This window comes from Myotis myotis, unplaced genomic scaffold (genome assembly GCF_014108235.1).
Source record: "Myotis myotis isolate mMyoMyo1 unplaced genomic scaffold, mMyoMyo1.p scaffold_m19_p_5, whole genome shotgun sequence".
Lineage (NCBI taxonomy): Eukaryota > Metazoa > Chordata > Mammalia > Chiroptera > Vespertilionidae > Myotis > Myotis myotis.
The window spans coordinates 106,607,776-106,626,712 of NW_023416357.1; the positions used below are offsets into that span (position 1 = coordinate 106,607,776).

Here is an 18,937-nt window from a genome sequence, read left to right on the forward strand (position 1 = left end):
GTTCGATTCCCGGTCAGGGCACATGCCCGGGTTATGGACTCAATCTCCAGTGGAGGGTGTGCAGGAGGCAGCCCATCAATACTCTCTCATCATTGATGTTTCTTATCTCTCCCTTCCTCTCTGAACTCAATAAAAGCATACATTTTTAAAACCACCAGCGCGGGGTGCCCAGAGCCATCCCAATGATGGAATTGCTTGCTGGGTGTGTCCTGCATTTTAAAAAATGTATGTTTTTACTGAGCTCAACATCGTGGGCAGTGCAGGCAGACGTCCTCTTCCTTGCAGGGCTTGCCCACACTAATTACATGGAGATCATCGCAAATGGCACGTGAAGGTATGTTTGAGCCAAATACGTTTTTGGAAGCACACGAAGTGCATCAGGGGTGTGTTCGCTGTCTGCTTGTGTATGAGTTCAGCGCTGTGCACACGAGTAAATTACAAGTAAGCACCGGCTGCCGTTTCATGCTGGATGCTCAGCAGTTCGTTTTTGCACAAGGACCTGGAGTCGAAGCCAGGTCTCACCAGCAACTGCTAGGTGTCCCCCAGGTGATCACTGAGGCCTTAGTCTGCCCTACGCGGGCCGACCTGGAGAGCCAACCTGTGCCCGACAAGCGTGGCCTCCACGCCCAGGGAGCTTGCCGACGAGCACCAGGAGGCAGGTGTGCAGAGGGAGGAGCAGTGGGACCACACGGAGGGGAGGTGGCACCTCCGCCGAGAGAAGGGACAGCGGGTGCAGCCGCTGTGGGGCGAGGCGGCGAGGAAGCAGAGAGGAGGCGGCAGTGGGAGCAGGTGAGCCCTACACCCGGTGTGGAAGTTATCAAGGGCAGAGGGGCTGTGAGGGACACGAGTGCCAGTCCGATTTGTATTTTCTGTCCCCATGGCTGCGGAGCAGGCCATGGCCTGGGCGGGCCAGGCTGGAAGCAGGAGAGCCCGAGGGGAGGGCGGAGGCTGGCCACGTTACGGTGAACACGTTGCTGAGGGTGGATCACAGTGTGGTCCGGTGACTGACCATGGCCCTTCCCAAAGGTGAGAGCTGGTCACAGGGCAGCAAAGTCCACGCTTCCCCAGCCAGAGGCCGGGTGGCCGGTCAGCCCTTCGGCCACCTCCTCAAACCTAGACCTCAAGGAACTAACTGCAGAAGTAGTGGGTGTTCCTCGGGCTCTGGTACCTGGGCAGGGGGGGCAGCCACGCCAGCGGGGGTGTGGACTGTGGACATGAGAGGAGCCGGAAGACATTCGTGTTTTAGGGTCATCCATCCATGCGCCATGCACTGTGCTGGGCATCAGTATGAGGGCAGACACGCTGCCCCGAGGGACTTCAGCTCCCAGAGGGAAGACAAGTAATCAACAAAGTGTGACCGCGGCCTGGACGGCACATGTGGTGGGCGCTGGGAGCAGGGCCTTCCTGGAGGAAGTGGTGTTTGCGCAGAGGTGAGTGAAGATGGAGGGGATGGTTTAGGAGGGAAGAGGCTATTTGTAATCATGCTTAGGGCCACTGTGTGCAGCCCCTGTGCTGGGCCTGAGGTGGGGGTGTGAGTGAGTCTGATGAGCCCGCAAAGGGAGACCAAGTTGAAGCTGGAGGGCCTGGCTCTTGGAGCCTGCCTGGGAGTCTGGGGAGGGACTGAGGGGCTTCAGCAGAGTGGCTGCCTGTGGCTGGAGAGCAGGAGAGACCAGGGGCAAGAAGGCCGGGCGGGCGGTCCAAGGGGAGGTGGGGGTGACCTGGGTGTGCCTAGTGACAACTCTTTCTGAAATGCATGTCTGATCCCAACCGGTGGCCGTAGAGCTCAGTGCGACCGTCCAGAGCAGCGCCCAGCTCCCACCCTGCGGCCGGGAGAGGGGCCCTCAGCCTCCATGGCGCCACGGGCCGACGCCAGTCAGGCTCTCGCTGAGCCGGCGGTGGGGTCTGCAGAGTGGCCTCATTCGTGCACGCTCCCACCTGGGCCCTTTCCCAGGAGGGCGGGGTGCCCTGTCCAGGCCACAGCTGTCACTTGCATTTGCGTGGAAAAGCAAGGCGTGGGCAGGCCAAGGCCCGAGCTAGCCCACTGCCCCTTGGTGCAGGCTGCTCCCGGTGTCGAGGGCATCAAGGTGCCACTGAACCACCGGCTTTTCCTCAGCCCCACGGTTTCCGGTCCATGTTCCTCTGAAGTCTGGACACCAGGGTCCCTGGAGAGTCCACCCGACTGGTCACTTGTCAGGCCAGTAAGTGCACCCCTGCAGCCCCTATCCCAGGACGAGGATGAGAGCTCATGGCTCTGGGCTCCCTTGCTCTCAGTGTGCGTGGGCCAAACTGCCCCTCCAGGTCGTGCCCTCGGGCCCCTGGTGACCCAGAGCAGAGGGATCGGGAGGCTGAAGCCCTCGCTGTAGAGGTTCTCGTGGAGTCGTCCATCCTTCTGGCTGGAGGTGTCGGGAGCGTCCTGGTGGGGACGTAAGCAGAGAAACAGGCGGAGCAGAATCGGGAGGCACACAATCCCCTGATTCTTAGCACAGGACTCCGGTGCCAACAGAGGCGCGTGTTCAAGGCCATATCAAGAAGCAAGCATCACTGTGAGAGCCCCGAGCCGGGGCAGCGAGAGCGGAGGGAGAGGCAGGTGCAGTCCACCCCGGGCACCTCGCACCTCGGCGGTGAGCGGGGAAAGGCGCGGCCCAGCACCGGCCCAGGCCCAAGCGTGGCTGCTTCCGGCTGGAGGTCTCCTGCGGATTTGGCCGTTGCTGTCGCACGTGGGCAGGAAGAGGGAGCAACCAGCTTTTGGAGACAAGGAAGCTTCTTCCCTGCTCTTCAGTTTCCAGCTCCCAACCTTCATGCCTCTTTAGAAGAAAAGCTAAATGTCCTGTTGAAATGGCCCACAAACAGCCTTGAAGCCTCCTGGTAGACAGACAAAGCTTTATTCCCCTCATTAAAGGGCATTGGAAACGAGTTGAGGGCTTGGGCCTGTTCCGTCTGCACTAAGCAAAGTAGCCCCAGAGGAAGACGCCGCAGCCCATGCAGAGGACGAGGTTGATGTCCAGAAGGCCCTTCACCAGGGGGCGCTCTTCCAGGGACGCGATGGCGGGCTCCGCGCTGCTCCCGGGCTCCGCCGGGCCCTTGTCGTCCATGCCACACAGCCACAGCAGGACCCTCACCGCGCGGGACTGCTCCTGCTTCCCGGTGCCTGGAAAGGACCGAATCCAGGCGTCAGGAAGGGAGGAGGGGAGGGGAGGGGAGGGGAGGGAGGGCAGGGGAGGGGAGGGGAGGGAAGGGAGGGGGCCTCGCCAGCGTTCTCACGCCCTGTGATCAGGACGTCTGACCTTCCTGGCACCTTTCCTGGCAGGTGTGCTCGGTACTTACTTCTGGGAGGCTGCTCTACTCTGGGAAACTGGGATATTTAGATTTTTCACCACTTTCAGGTCTCAGCTGCCCCTGGGGCCCGGCAGTGGAGTGCAGGAGCCGGGCCCGTGGCATAGCCAACGTGCCAGAAGATTCCTCACTTCCACCAGGAACTACTCTCTCTCCTTCCTTGAAGCACGTGGCCTGTGCCGCTTTAGGTTGACATGGTTCATAGTTACAAGTATGTGTTAAAGGCCACGCGGGATGATAAATGACAGCCCCGCCTCAGGGCCGTGGGGACAGCAGGGCCTGGTGGGGCCTGGCTAACTGGAGGGCAGTCGGGCCTCAGGCACCTGCTCACAGCTCTACACACGGTTCATGGGCAGACGTGTGGCCAGTGTGGCCAGGCCTTCCTATTTTTCAAGAGAAGACAGAAATCTGGAATTGCATGTGAAACCTCAACCAGTGTGCAGTAAAGTGCCAACCGAGGCGTCTGTTGGAAGTTACTAAAGAACCCACTTCCCTCTTCCTGCCTCATCAGACGGAAACCCCCTGGCGCATGCTCCTGGGGGCGCCTGCAGCCGGGGAGGCCACTCACGGCTGTGCGGTGTGGCCTCGCTCCCCGGGGCCTCCAGCGGCAGGTCGTGGCGGCTGGCCTCCTTCGCAGGGAGGGTGGTGGGTGGCGGGGTGGCTGCTGGCACCTGTGCCTTGTGGACCACGGGGTCATGGCGAGTGAACCAGGTCAGGCGGCTGACCTAGGGAGCAGAGATGGCCGTGAGATGGTGGTCATCCCTCTCTCCGCGCCCTGCGGCCCCAGCTCAGCCTGCCGGTCTGAGTCCGCGCCCGGCCTCCCTCTCACTCCACGCCCCCACCCCCCCACCCCCGAGTTCAGCTCCCCAGGACCTTCTGCACACACTCCCCCACCTTCTTAACAAGCCCCGCCCTGGGGTGTGGGACCCCGCGGTCAGCCCCTCAGCTCAACCATTTCTGCGCCACGGGGGCCGCTGGGTGTGAGGCGCGAGGAGAACTGGGAGCTTTGCTGGGAACGCTGCACAGGTGTTTGTGCTTTCGCTTAGTGACCTTAGAGAGGATGAACCCCCAGAAGCTGCCAGCCCCTCGCGGGCCGAGAAGAGAGGCAGCGGGAAAGGCAGGTCCGTCTGAGCCTGCAGCCACGCCGCCTGACGCCCCCGTGCGGTCCCTTTCCTGTCACGTGCAGCCAAGGGTCTCAGTGGGTCCAGCACCAAACCCAAATGTACCCGCTCCGTGGGGGGAGGCTCTGTGAGCCAGCTCACGGCGGACATGGTGACCAGGGTGACCGCAGACAGAATCGTGGAGAAGTAGAGGTAGTGCACGTCCTTGACCACAGCGGGGCGCTCATCCGGCTGGTGACACTGCGGCTGCGTGTAGATGAAGTCCAGGATCAGCCGGATCAAGCCCAGGAGGAGGCCCACGATCAGACCCGCGAAGGCGCCCTGCAAATCGGAGCAAGGCCATCTGAGCGCCGCCGGGGCTGCTGGGGGCTGGCTCGGGCCCCCAGGAACCTCAGCGGGCCGCCTCCAAGCCGCCTCTCTAGTGACGGTGGCCTGTCTGCCTTTCGCATACAGGTCATCGGCTTCCCTGTTCGTGAGAAAGCCCATCAAAATAGAACCGGTGGTTGTTGAAGGCCAGGTAACACCTCCACAGAACTCATCCTCCCCAGCGACACCCACGTCAAGACACCCTCGGGTCCCCTCTCCAGTCCCCGTCTCCCCTCCTCGGGCAGCGTGGGGTCCTGCCCAGCGGGGTGGCCACCCACCTTCTCCGTGCTCCGCTTCCAGAAACACCCCATGATGAAGACCACAGCCACAGGCGGCTGCAGGTAGGAGCTGATGGACTGGATGTAGATGAAGAGCTGGCCGCCCTGGCTGGCCTGGATCACGGGGATCCAGAGGATGGAAACCAACACCAGAAGCAACACAAACACCCTGGATTGGGCGGAGAGACGCCCGTCAGTGCCGTGTTCCCCGAACACCTCTCGCTGTTTTTATAGCTTCATGGAGGCGGTTACAATCCAGTCACTTCTGGTGCCACCGTCCCCACAATCACTTTTAGGACATGCATCATGCAGAAAACTCCCCCATGCCCATGTACAGGGCATGCTTGTGGAAGAGAGAGGAAGAGAGAGAGAGAGAGAGAGAGAGAGAGAGAGAGAGAGAGAGAGAGAGAGAGAGAGACGTCCCACTCTAAGCAAGCAGGTTGCCCCTTCGGACATTTCCCGGAAACGGGTCATACAGCCTGCATCTGGGCAGTGGGCTTCCTTCATGCCTTTGAAGGTCACCCATGCATCATGCCTCTATTTCATTCCTTTCTATTGTGACGAGTGTCCCATAGAAACCCTGTGTGTCTTCCCCTCGCGCACGGACATGGGTGATTCTGCGACCGGGCTGTTGTAAGGACACTGGACAGGCCTCCGTGCGGACTTCTGTTTCCATCTCTAGGACAGCAGTCGCTGGGGTGTATGTACATGTACATTCAGCTGTTTAAGAAACCGCCAAACTGTTGTGAACGGCTGAACCCGTGGCTTTGTGACCTGCACGCATGAGTCCCGGGCCCCCGCCTCCGGCCTGTCTTTTCCATGTGGTGTGTGGTGGCGTCACGCTGTAGTTTCCTAGGTCACAGTCTTGCCTTGGAGTTTATTCTGCATTACAAGTCCTTACCAAATGCTAGTGTGTGGTGTGCAGCTATTTTCTCCCGGTCTGTGGCTTGTCTTCGCATTTTCTAATGCTAGCGAATTCACCATTTCTTCTTTTACAGCCATGCTTTTGGTGTCATACCCAGGAACTCTTTCCCTAGCCCAAGGCTGAGCTAGCTCTCAGGATGCACCTACCCACACAGAGCGCCAGGGTGCTTATTTACATGTACTTGCATGAAATTTACATGCCACTCATTCCTGTCACTTCCGTTCCCCTGTTAGACGTCAGGACTTGCAGAAGGCTTGGTAGAGAAACCTTCCCTCCCCCCGACCCCTAAAAAAACCCAGGACACCCTCCTCCCTTTACCTGGCTCACTGCTTTTCACCCCTCAGGTCCCAGTCCAGGTTGGGGACCCCCCTCCGAACCCTAGGTTTCCTGACTCGCCGTCATAGCACTGTTGGGGTTGCATTGCCTGGCTATTTAGCCTTCACTAGCTCCATGAATACAGAGCCGAGCTGTTTCTTTCCGTTGCTCTATGTGTGGCATCTGGCACATAGTAGGTGCTCATTGAACATCCCTTATTTTTGTTAATCCTCCTTGAGCATATTTGTTTCCATAGAGAGAGGGAGGGAGGGAGGGAGGGAGGGAGAGAGAGAGAGAGAGAGAATATCAGCATGCCCTGACTGGGGTGGGGATCAAACCTGCACCCAGATACGTGCCCTTGACCAGGAATTAAACCTGAGACCCTTCAGTCCATGTGTGGACCGATGCTCTGACCACTGACCCACTGGCCAGGGAGAACATCTCTTGAATGAATGAATGGGGTCCTAATGCACCTCAGTTTCGCCATCAGCGGAGGCTGAGGCTGGGTAAGTTGCTGGCTGGACTGGCCTCTGGGTGGGCTCAGCTTGCTCCTCCCCAGGACCGGGCAGCGCCCTCCCTGGCCCGGCCCCACCCAAGAAGAGCTCACCTGCCCACAATCATGAGCTCCCTCTCAGACGCCCGAGGCCGCAGGCGGTTCCAGAGGTCCATGGTGAAGATGGTGCTGGCACTGTTAAAGATGGAGGTGAGGGAGGACATGAGCGCGGCCACCATCACAGCAATCATGAGCCCTCGGAGCCCTGGGGGCAGAAGGGAGGTCTGTGGGCCTCGGGCTCCTCCTGCTCACAGCCCTGCCTTCACGCATGACCCCAGACCCAGGCCAGGCCGACCCCGGAGGCTCACCTCTGAGGAAGCAGCACTCAGGTGGGCGCCATGAGGTGGCGGGGGGGCCCCTCCTGGGCCAGGGCTGGGCTTCACCGGGGCCCTGGCTCTGGGGCTCACTCCCTCTGCCCCGAGCCTGTTGCCTCCCACCACCCTCGTGCCCCTCCCTCCCAGCAGAGCCAGCCAGCGCCCTCCTTCCCGGAGCATTACCTGTGGGCAGGAGTTCCAGCACGAGTTTGGGGTACGCGATGTCAGAGCAGCCCGAGGGGTTGCCGCAGACCTTCTGGCAGATCTCGGGATCGGCACAGGCCACTTGATCTGGGGAGGGGACAGGCCCAGAGGTGAGCGGGCACCCCCCACCCCCACCCCCCCGCACTGGGAGGAGGGTTAAGGCACGTAACTTCATGGCTCCGTGAAGTGCAAAGGAGCCTGGACTTTACAAGCATGACCCTGGATCTCCGTTTCCTCATCTGTAATTTTTTAAAAAATATATATTTCTTTTATTGATTTCAGAGAGGAAGGGAGCGAGAGAGAGAGATAGAAACATCAATGATGAGAAAGAATCATTGATGGGCTGCCTCCTGCACGCCCCCCACTGGGGATCGAGCCCACAACCGGGGCATGTGCCCTTGGCGGCAATCGAAGGGCTGCTACCACGGGAGCTGGGGGAGGCTGACTCTGGCGGCAGCCCCAGCTCAGCGGCCTGCATCGGGCTCCACCCCAACCAGCCCCCTCCTCCCCACAGGGGCCACCAGCAATGCCTGAGCTCCTCCGGTGCAAAGGACAGCACCATCGCTGACACGTGGCAAACGTGTTTACCTTCTCCCTCCCCACCTTCCCGGTAGCTCAGGTGGTTCAACAGCTGTTTCTCATTTAAATCCGTGCACACCCAGCTGCGCTGGCTCTGAACCCTCACCCCCACTTTCTGCACTTCTGTGCGCGTCCTGTGCTTCCCTGGGCAGCGTTCTCTCACGTAACACCCCCCCCCCCCCCCCCAGCCTTCCCTGGCCCCTAGGTAATACCCCCCCAGCCTTCCCTGGCCGCCAGGTAATACCCTTCCCCCCCAGCCTTCCCTGGTCCCCAGGTAATACCCCCTCAGCCTTCCCTGGCCCCCAGGTAACCCCCCCCAGCCTTCCCTGGTCCCCAGGTAATACCACCCCCTCAGGCCCTTCAGAACTCTCCAGGTTGTCTCAGTGATTTGGCACCTGTGTCTGAGGTCTAGCTTTCTCTCTCTCCCTTCCTTCCTTCCTTCCTTCCTTCCTTCCTTCCTTCCTTCCTTCCTTCCTTCCTTCCTTCCTTCCTTCCTTCCTTCCTTCCTTTCTTCCTCTTTCTTTCTTGTTTTGTTACTCCTCGCCAGAGGATATTCTTCCATTGATTTTTAGAGAGGGTGGAAGGGAGGGCTGGGGCTGGAGCCTGCAGCTGAGGTGCATGTCCTTGAGCGGAACTGAACCCGGGACCCTCCCATCTGCAGGCCCGCACCCCCAAGCACACTGGCCAGGGAGAGGCCAGCTTTCTCCTCACCTCTGTCTCCCTCAGCTCCTCAACCTGAGCTAACTGACGCCTGCCCCACCTGCTCACCCCTCCACCCGCTCACCCCCCACCCGCTCACCCCCCACCCGCTCACCCCCCACCCGCTCACCCCCCACCCGCTCACACCCCACCCGCTCACACCCCCACCCGCTCACCCCCCACCCGCTCACACCCCCACCCGCTCACCCCCCACCCGCTCACACCCCCACCCGCTCACACCCCACCCGCTCACACCCCCACCCGCTCACACCCCCCACCCGCTCACACCCCCCACCCGCTCACCCCCACCCGCTCACCCCCCACCCGCTCACCCCCCAACCCGCTCACCCCCCCACCCGCTCACCCCCCACCCGCTCACCCCCCACCCGCTCACCCCCCCACCCGCTCACCCCCCACCCGCTCACCCCCCACCTGCTCACCCCGCCGACCACTGTGACTCCTCCCTTTCGCCAGGTGGACTCATGCCCACAAGGAGCTCCCAGGCCCGCCCTCTGCTCCGTCCTTCCTCGCTGACGGGCACCATGGCCTTCCCGCCCGCCTCCTGTGGCAACCGGGGCTCACTGCAGCTCCCCCTGGTTCTCAGGCAACACCTGCGTCACGGTGACCATTTAGGGCAGGGGTCCTCAAACTACGGCCCGCGGGCCACATGCAAATGCAAATATTGTATTTGTTCCCGTTTTGTTTTCTTACTTCAAAATGAGATATGTGCCGTGTGCATAGGAATTTGTTCATAGTTTTTTTTTACACTATAGTCCGGCCCTCCACGGTCTGAGGGACAGTGAACTGGCCCCTGTTTAAAAAGTTTGGGGACCCCTGATTTAGGGCCTCGAAGTCAAGTGCACCCCGGCTCGGATGCTGGGGTGGGGCAGCATCTCCAGGCGAGGTTGAATATGAGCCTCTGTGTTTCTGCGCTGAAACTGCTCATTTACTCAGCGTGGCCATGTGAGCCCACAATTTAAAAGTCCGGAGTGTGGCTTGTTCTCTTGCTAATGGGCATAAACCTAAGAGGCAGCAAAGCCCCAGGCCTTCCTTCCGCTGGGAAGCCCGAGGGCCAACGTCCCCGCACCCCACCGGTCCGCCTAGAGTCCCCGCACCCCGCCGGTCCGCCTAGAGTCCCCCGCACCCCGCTGGTCCGCCTAGAGTCCCCGCACCCCGCTGGTCCGCCTAGAGTCCCCGCACCCCGCACCCCGCCGGTCCGCCTAGAGTCCCCGCACCCCGCACCCCGCCGGTCCGCCTAGAGTCCCCGCACCCCGCTGGTCCGCCTAGAGTCCCCGCACCCCGCCGGTCCGCCTAGAGTCCCCGCACCCCGCCGGTCCGCCTAGAGTCCCCCGCATCCCGCACCCCGCCGGCCCGCCTAGAGTCCCCCACACCCCGCACCCCGCCGGCCCGCCTAGAGTCCCCGCACCCCGCTGGTCCGCCTAGAGTCCCCGCACCCCGCCGGTCCGCCTAGAGTCCCCGCACCCCGCCGGTCCGCCTAGAGTCCCCCGCATCCCGCCGGGCAGCCTAGAGTCCCCCGCACCCCGCACCCCGCCAGCCCGCCTAGAGTCCCCCACACCCCGCTGGTCCGCTAGAGTCCCCGCACCCCGCACCCCGCCGGTCCGACTAGAGTCCCCGCACCCGCTGGTCCGCCTAGAGTCCCCGCACCCGCACCCCGCTGGTCCGCCTAGAGTCCCCGCACCCCGCTGGTCGCCTAGAGTCCCCGCACCCCGCACCCCGCACCCCGCTGGTCCGCCTAGAGTCCCCGCACCCCGCTGGTCCGCCTAGAGTCCCCCCCCGCCACCCCGCACCCCTCTGGTCCGCCTAGAGTCCCCCCCCGCAGCCCGCACCCCGCTGGTCCGCCTGAGTCCCCGCACCCCGCACCCCGCTGGTCCGCCTAGAGTCCCCGCACCCCGCACCCCGCTGGTCCGCCTAGAGTCCCCGCACCCCGCACCCCGCTGGTCCTCCTAGAGTCCCCGCACCCCGCTGGTCCGCCTAGAGTCCCCCGCACCCCGTACCCCGCCGGTCCGCCTAGAGTCCCCCGCACCCCGTACCCCGCCGGTCCGCCTAGAGTCCCCGCACCCCACACCTCGCTGGTCCGCCTAGAGTCCCCGCACCCCGCTGGTCCGCCTAGAGTCCCCTCCATGCCCCGCTGGTCTGCCTAGAGCAGTGATGGCGAACCTTTTGAGCTCGGCGTGTCAGCATTTTGAAAAACCCTAACTTAACTCTGGTGCTGTGTCACATATGGAAATTTTTTGATATTTGCAACCATAGTAAAACAAAGACTTATATTTTTGATATTTATTTTATATATTTAAATGACATTTAACAAAGAAAAACAATAAAAAAAATGAGTTCACACCCTAACCGGTTTGGCTCAGTGGATAGAGCGTTGGCCTGCGGACTGAAGGGTCCCAGGTTCGATTCCGGTCGGGGGCATGTGCCTTGGTTGCGGGCACATCCCCAGTGGTGGGTGTGCCGGAGGCAGCTGATCGATGTTTCTCTCTCATCGATGTTTCTAACTCTATCCCTTTCCCTTCCTCTCTGTAAAAAAAGATCAATAAAATATATATTTTAAAAAAATGAGTTCGCGTGTCACCTCTGACACGCGTGTCATAGGTTCGCCATCACTGGCCTGGAGTCACCCCGCGCCCTGCTGGTCTTTTCAAGGCTGGGACCTCCTCTCCACTAACACCCGTCAAGGGCAGAGGGAACGGTGCTGAGTCGGAGGGGGTCAGTGGGACACATGTAATACTTTCAGCAATAAAGTTTTTTAAAAAGAAGTGGGTGCTGGGGCCCAGCGTGTAATACTGATAGCAATTGCTATGGAATAAAGCTGGATGCCCCCAAGCTCTGGTTCAACCTTAGACAAAATTAATACTGGACCAGCCTGGCTGGCGTGGCTCAGTGGTTGAGCACTGACCTATGAACCAGGAGATCACCATTCGATTCCGGTCAAGGGCACATGACCCGGTTATAGGCCGATCCCCAGAATGGGGCATGCAGGAGGCCGCCGATTGATGATTCTCACTCATCATTGATGTTTCCATCTCTCTCTCTCCCACTCCCTCTCTGAAATCAACAAAAAAAAATTTTTTTAAACTGTGGACCTAAAATGACATTTAATAAGAAGTATTGAGAAGAAGCAATCTTGTTGAGAAAAATGCTTGTAAGAGGCCAACGTTCTTGGCTTTTTCTGACTCCTTGCAGAGTTAGAAACACGCTCATGGCTGGCACATGGTGGGAAGCCTCCCCGGTGGGGCAAAGGTCAAGTTGGCGTTAAGCTCCGGGGCCTGCCTCGTGCGGAAGCGCCTCTTCAGGCACAGCGAGAAGGACCTCCCTGCCATATTCAATTAACTGCAAGGCTTTTGTTGGACCTCCTAGGAATGCAGCCTCCACCAGGAAAGACACGAAGGTGACAAGGTTTACAAAGCACGCTTGAGGCAGGAGGTTGTGTTCCGTCTCAAGAGCGTGTGCACCACAGGACATGCGCTGGCGCGGCTAAGTTCTAAATGAGCCAACGTCGCCCTAGCGTCCGCTCGCCCCTCCGGGTTGCCCAACCATTCAAACACGGGTGGGCTCTGTGCCGGGCCCTCTGAGGCCTGAAATGCCGGGTGCCCCCCCACAGAGTCAGGTGCAAACCGCACAAAACCCCCTTCTCCCAGATGCGAGGACGCGGGCTGCAGACAAGCACTGCGCACACACCTTCCCATGCAATCTTCGCGACTCCTCGGGGAAGATACTGTTACACAGCTTTTCAAGACAAGTAAACTGCCCTAGCCAGCGTGGCTCAGTGGTGAGAGCGTCAGCCCGCGGACTGAAGGGTGTGGGTTCGATTCTGATCAAGACCATGTCCATGAGTTGCAGGCCGAACCCCAGCCCGAGCGTATGTGAGGGAGACACATCGATTGGTTGCCTCCCACATTTATGTTTCTCTCCCCTCCCCACCCCCCAGTCCCACTCTTTCTGAAAATCAATGGAAAGTGTCCTTGGGTGAGGATTAACAACAAAGACACGTAAAACAAGGCACAGAGCGGTTAAATGGCGCCCCCACACCCCACAGCCTGTGAGCATCCCGGCCAGGCCCCCGGTCCTTAGCTGCTTCCAGAGCTCAGGGGCTGTGCCCGAGGCCGGCACTGTAGGCCAGGGCTTCGCAGTCTCCCGGCCGGCAGGTTTGTTAGAAACAAGCCCAGAGATTCGATGCAGAGCGCTTTGGGGCTGAAAGGCCCCGCGGTGTGGCTGATGCTGCCGAGGACGTGGCTCCGAGAAGCCCGGCCCAGGGCTTCCCACACGCGACGCCCCTCACGCCCTCCGCGCGAGCCAAACCCTCCTGCACGCACTGCTGTCCCACGTGCGGCGGGCAGTGCGCTCACCGAGAGTTCACGTTACTTTTTCACGGCCCAGACTCATCGGTTACACTGCCAAGTCCTTAGACGAGGACACGACCTTTTGTTTCATTCAATGCTGAAACACGCTGGTCGGCCGACTGTTAAGAGAATAGGTCGGAAGCTTAGCATGCGCTTTCCGAGAGACAGGAGCGTGGCTGAGAGTCAGTGTTCGGAGGCAGATGCGTGTGGGTGGAAGCCCTGCCCGCCCGCACAGCCACACGCCTCCCGCTGAGTCCCGCACCCGGGACGAGCCAGAGCCCTCGCTCCTGAGCCCGCAGCAACCCGTCACCGACCTGCTGGCTTCACAGTAAAATACATTCCAAACCGTCCGTGCGGATCGACTGTGGCCTCTCCCATTCGGGGCCTGCCCAGCACCCCTGGGGCCCCTCACAGCGCTCAGCACGCCCCGGAACAGCTCACCTCTCCTTCTCTCATTCTTTCTGTCCTGCCAGGGAGTGAGTCCCCCGGCAGAGCCCTCTGCGCCCACCCTCACGGTCGCTGTGCAGCAGGTGGCACATTAGTAACCGGTGAACTAGCTTCTCTGCGCTCCAGTTCCCTCATCTGTCACCGAAAACGACAATAGTGCTGACCTCAGGCCGTGGAGGAATGGAGGGGTGATACGCGCGTGGAAGTGAGTGCGCACTTGTAGGCTCAGGCCCCCACCAGGAACGCGTTAAGCCTCGGCCAGTGTCCTCCCCACTTACCAACGAGGAAGCGGAGACCGAGACGGATGAAGTGAGTGTTGGAGCCACACAGCCAGCAAAGGGCAGAGCCGACACGCGGGCTCCGGGGGTCAGCGGCCGCCCGGACCCAGCCACTGCGGCTCCTCGGGGAGCTGCGGGAGCACTGAAGGCGGCTGCTTTGGGCCGCGTTCTGTTCATGCCTGAGCCTGCCCAGTCGCTGTCGATGCTCCTTCAAGTCCCACAGACCCCAGAAGCTGGTTCTCACTCCCCCCAGGACTGCCCTTCCCTGGAAACAGGACCGTGACTCTCGGTTCTTCCTCCCTCTGGGCCCCGAGAGACCAGCCCCCAGTCCAGCTCCACAGACAGCTCCCTGCCCCGCCCCCAGCGCTCCCCTCCCATCCTCACTGTCCTTGAGGACTGTGCTCGCCCCCCCCCCCCCCCCCGCCCGGACCTACCAGCAGCCTCATCCTACCCGCTCGCTACCTCTGTGTGGCCAGTGGGAGGAGGCATCAGGTGGAGCGCTCTGCCTTGCCTCCCTGAGAGCTCAGGGGTGGACATTGAGGAGCTTTCTTCCATCCAGATCACCACTCCCAGCACCCAGCACTCCCAGTAACACCACCCAGGCCTGCTCAGTCCCCATGGTGCAAACCTCACCCCTTCACACACACACACACACACACACACACACACACACACACACACACACACACACACACGCTTTGCTAGCCCGGGTTTTTGTTGAGGAAAGTCCCCCAAAGGGTTCCATTGGGCCAACGTCACCCCGGCCCAGACACTGAGGGGTGGGAGGGGCTCTCAGCATGAGGCCCCAGGGACCTGGCAGAGTCCACAGCTCTCAGCCCCAGGTGGCCTCCACCCCACTCGCTGGCCCTCGGGATGTGCCCAGTGCTGGGAGGTGGCAGAGAGCCCGTCAGTGCCGGGCAGACACCCGCTGCATCACCAGGAAGGGCCTCCAGCCACGTGCTCTCAGCAGGTCGGCAGAATGTTCCAGACACTTCACAGACCTGAGACGCAGACCCGCGGCCTCCCCTCCCGCGGCCTCTCACCTGGGAAGAGGACGCGGCTGACCATGCCGGGGAAGACCATGAGGAAGAGCGGCAGCACCTTCAGGTACGCGGCCATCAGGGAGCCCGCTTTGGCGTGGGACAGGTTCTTGGCCGCCAGGCTCCGCTGAACGATCACCTGGAAGACAGTGGGTGAGGCGCTGGCGGCACAGTCCTCGCAGGCGCAGCGGGCTCAGGCCTCGGTTCGCCCGGCTTCTTGAGGAGGCGTCTCTCTCCTCTTCCCACCCCCTGTGGTCAGGGGGGTGACCACCACCCCCCCTGCCCCGTCCCCGCTCCTTTATCTGGGATGCGCCTGGCCAGCTCCCCGGCCGCCGTGGTTGGTGAAGAAAACGTGCGCACCCAGCACCCAGTGCAGGCCAGTTACAGCCCCACCGGACCTCTTCCCCAAAGGGCACAGCCCAGAGGCCCCTCCCGCCTGCAGCCGCTGGGGGCTCCCTGCCCGGGCTGCCTCCGCCTCCACCTCCGCCTCCACCTCCGCCTGCATCAGGAAGCCTGAGACGGAAGTCATCTCGAGGAAGGAGGCGAGGAGCTGGAGGACGGAGAAGCCGTTCTGATGGCACCGTTTGAGCCCTCAGTCCGGCTGCCAGGCTGGCTTCCGTGCCGATCTGCACACTGATAGCTGGGGTTCAAGTCCCGCTCCCCACTTCTCTGCTTGTGGTCGTGGGCAAACACTTTCACCTCTCCTTGCCTCAGTTTCCCGATCTATAAGATGGGGGGCATATGAGAACTGTTTCGACAATTAAATGAAGTCTAACCATTTAGAATATTTAGAATAGGGTCTGACAATAACTGCCCAGTAAATATTCGTTACTGTTGATATTACCACCTCTCGATCAAGAAAATAAAGACTTAAACTGTCTTTTTCCTGCAGACAACTAAGGTCCTCACCAAATCAGCCAAGAATCCTTAAAGGGAAGTGTCGGGAGGTGGGATCTGCCCTGGCCTCCACCACCCCCCGCCTGTGGCAGCTCCGCAGTGCAGGCATGCACACCTCTTTGGGGGGAACTGTTTGAGGGGTGTCTCATCTCCAGGCCCGTGGACCCTGTCACATAATTGCCAGAAGACGCCAAATGATCGAGGACAATGTCCAACTCAATGACAACGGCACCACCTGAGCCTGTGGACATGCAGGGCAGGAACCTGTGCCCACTGGACACCCCAGTCAGCAGCCAGGACCCCAAAGAGCCCGGTCACGGTGGCCACCCAGACAGGAGTCTGCTTGTGTAGCTTTCAGGCCCTAAAAGGGACAGTAGTCAGGTGGCACTGAGCAGGTAACCAACATCTGGCTTGGAAGAAGGTGACCGGGAGGAATGAATGAGCGGGGGCAGGGCCCTCACCCAGCTCCGCTCACCCGCCCGGCACCTGGCACGCATCTGCCCCCTCCCTCCGCCTACAGCAGCGGGCACAGACGTCCCCTCTGGTGGGAAGGCGGGAGGCCTGTCAGGAGAGGTCGTGGAGGTGGGCTTGGCGACAGGCGGTGGGTATGCAGCTGGGAGGTTCTCTCTTACACGAGGTTCTGGATAAACCCCAGAATGAAGACCCTCCAGTGGGTGAGTCGGAGTAAATGAATAGAGAGGTTAGAAGCTCAGACAGACTCAGGTGTGGATCCCCGCCCCACCAGGTCTCTGTGAGCTCGGACAAGTTCCTTAAAGTCCCAGCCCTCAGTCTTCCCATCTGCCGAATGGGGATCCCAACCGCTTGCTCTGAGGTGCTTAGCAGTTCTTACGCAGAGAGATCACTAGTGATTATTGTCGTCGTCACTGCTGTTGTTGGATGAAGCCAGAGAAAGACGTTCAAACAGGTCCCCAGAAGAGAAGGGAGTTAGCGTTAGAGCTCGGAAACCAGATCAGACAGCCACGCAACCACAGTTCAGACACGGGAAACAGCTAACACTGGCCATGGCCGCAGCAGGAAGGTGGTCGGGGGAATACCCGGCAGGTGTAATGGCCTGGCTGCTTTTTTGAGTGATCTTTGTCCTGGTGGTGGAGGGGCCTTAAAAGGACCGAGGCAAGAAGGCAGCGCGCCGGTCTGGTTGGAGTGAGGAGTTGAGAGAGGGGCCGCGAGGTCCTGGCGCATGGCTGCCGGCAGGATTGGGGTGTCTGAGCTTGCCTACGTCTTGTGCCTACACAGTGTGCCTACGTCTTGTCTGGTGCCTCCTCAAAAACTCTGCTGGGTGGGGTGAAGGTAGGCCTTGCCGAGATCTACCCCCTCAAAAGCGCACGACTTTCCCCAGAGTGTTTTCTGCCGAGACTGGTCCCCTTGATCCTCCTCCAGCCTCCAGATTGGACCCCACGCTCAGAGCTTTCTCTCCTGCTTCCTTAGGCCTTGGGTCCTGGAGCATCTGGAGAAGGGAGAGGCCCCTTTCTGTGCAGGAGTAAACTGTGTCGTTACCATGGCGATGCGGTGGCAAGCAGGACCACGTTGGAACCCCTTTGGTTTTACAGTGGACATCAGTGGGAGCCTTCCTGGTGTCCTGCCCCCTCCTTTGAAATCCATGCCCTCTTCACAAGCTGCCGACCATCCTGGGCACAGCGTCCGGCCCCGGGGTCAGCACCGGCCCCCGCTGGGCCCGGCAGAGCCCGGCACTGCAGGGCTGGATGTGGACTTAGCAGTTGCCAGCCCCTTCCTGTTGGCCTGCGTGGGAGACAATGAAGTCAGCGGGTGAGAAAGGAAGACGGTGCACGGGCCGGTGTGGCTCAGCCGTCAGAGTGTTGGGTCGTTGGTTTGATTCCTGGTCAAGGGCAGGTACCTCAGATGCAGGCTCGATCCCCAGCTCCCGGGGCACGTGTGGGAGACAACCAATCGATGTGTCTCTCACATCGATGTTTCTCTCTCTCCCCCTTCCTCCTTCCCCTCCACTCTCTCTAAAAAAATCAATGGAAAAAATATCCTTGGTGAGGATTAGACAAAGAAAGGAAGACAATGGTGAGGGAACCCGACTGAGTCCGAGGTTCCTGGAGCCACTTCAGCGCCTGATGCCCCACCTTTCCCGGAGCTCATTCAGGTTTGACACACCCTCGCCCCCCCCGCCCCCCCCCCCCCCCCCCACTGCACTGCTCCCGCCTGGATGCTGCCCGTGAAAGACTAAGACGTGGGAGCTGCGTGTCCGAGGCAGACAGGCGCAGGGAGGCCTCCCTCCGGAGCCCGGAGCCACGGTGTTTAGAAGTTGGTGTCACTGTTTCTGTCGTTTCTCAGGATTCCAAACAGGCACCTCTCATGGGGAGCGGAGGCCCGTGAGCACGCGGTGGGGAACGTGAGGGTGTCACGCCTGCAGACGCTTCTCCCTGCTCCGTGACGCGGGCAGCCGCGGTCCTGGCCCGTCCATGTGGAGCCCCGGAAAGAGCCTGCTTTGGCAACAGCGTTTCTAGGGAGGAGCTGGGACCGAGGAGAATCCTGGCTCTTACTCCTCGAAGTAGAGCCTCCAGATACGAATTTAAGAGACAGCGGAGCACGTTTCCAGGCAGCTGCGCTGCTCAAAAACCCACCAGCGGGGAGGGTGTCCCTGGGCAACAGCCTCCAGGCTCACAGTGTTCGAGAAGGGGGTGCACTATGCATAGCCGGCGGGGAGATGGGGACAGGCGCCTGCCGGTACTCCTAGCGGTCCTTAGTCACCTCCTCCGTGTCTGCCCAGCACGATCCGGCCCGAGCTCGCAGTCCGTGAGCAGTGGGTGTCGCCTTCCTGTCGTCTGCTCTAACAGGAGCCCAAGGCTGTGCTGGCGAAGGCATCGATCACACGGGGACCACAGGCTTTGGGCTCTCCGACCCAGATCAACAGCAACACCGTGCAGCCAACGCGTCGTCTTCATCGTCATCATCACTGTCGTCGTCATGGGCGCGCGGGGCTCGGGTTCCTGCACCCTCTCGCCCGCCCTGGCCCTCGGAAGGAGGCCGAGCCCCCTTGGATAAGCCTCCAATTCTTGAACCAAGCAGGGTGGCCGGCGGTGGCCTGGAGGGTACACACTGGAGTGCAGCTCCTACGGGCCTGAGGACTCTCAAGGACACGGGCGGAGGTTGGCTGATGTAAGCTGGCCAGCGGTGCCCAGCAGTACCATACACCGTGTAAAAACCTAAGTGCGGCCCTGACCGGTCTGGCTCAGTGG

At 60.9% G+C, this 18,937-nt stretch overlaps 1 protein-coding gene across 2 annotated transcripts in view; it reads right to left on the reverse strand.

The window, feature by feature from the left end:
* Positions 1-565: 565 nt before the first annotated feature.
* The window catches only part of SLC5A11 (solute carrier family 5 member 11), a 52,552-nt gene continuing 34,180 nt past the window's right edge, over positions 566-18,937 (reverse strand). Inside the window, exons 9-15 of one of the 2 annotated variants that reach the window (XM_036310403.1) lie at positions 14,820-14,955; positions 7,389-7,496; positions 6,946-7,096; positions 5,099-5,267; positions 4,560-4,775; positions 3,902-4,058; positions 566-3,148 (exon numbers count right to left, since the gene is read on the reverse strand). In XM_036310403.1, coding sequence (XP_036166296.1) covers positions 2,943-3,148; positions 3,902-4,058; positions 4,560-4,775; positions 5,099-5,267; positions 6,946-7,096; positions 7,389-7,496; positions 14,820-14,955 — 1,143 coding nt within the window. In that variant the 3' untranslated portion in view covers positions 566-2,942. The remainder of the gene's footprint in view (positions 3,149-3,901; positions 4,059-4,559; positions 4,776-5,098; positions 5,268-6,945; positions 7,097-7,388; positions 7,497-14,819; positions 14,956-18,937) is intronic. The other variant, XM_036310402.1, reaches the window with a different exon arrangement.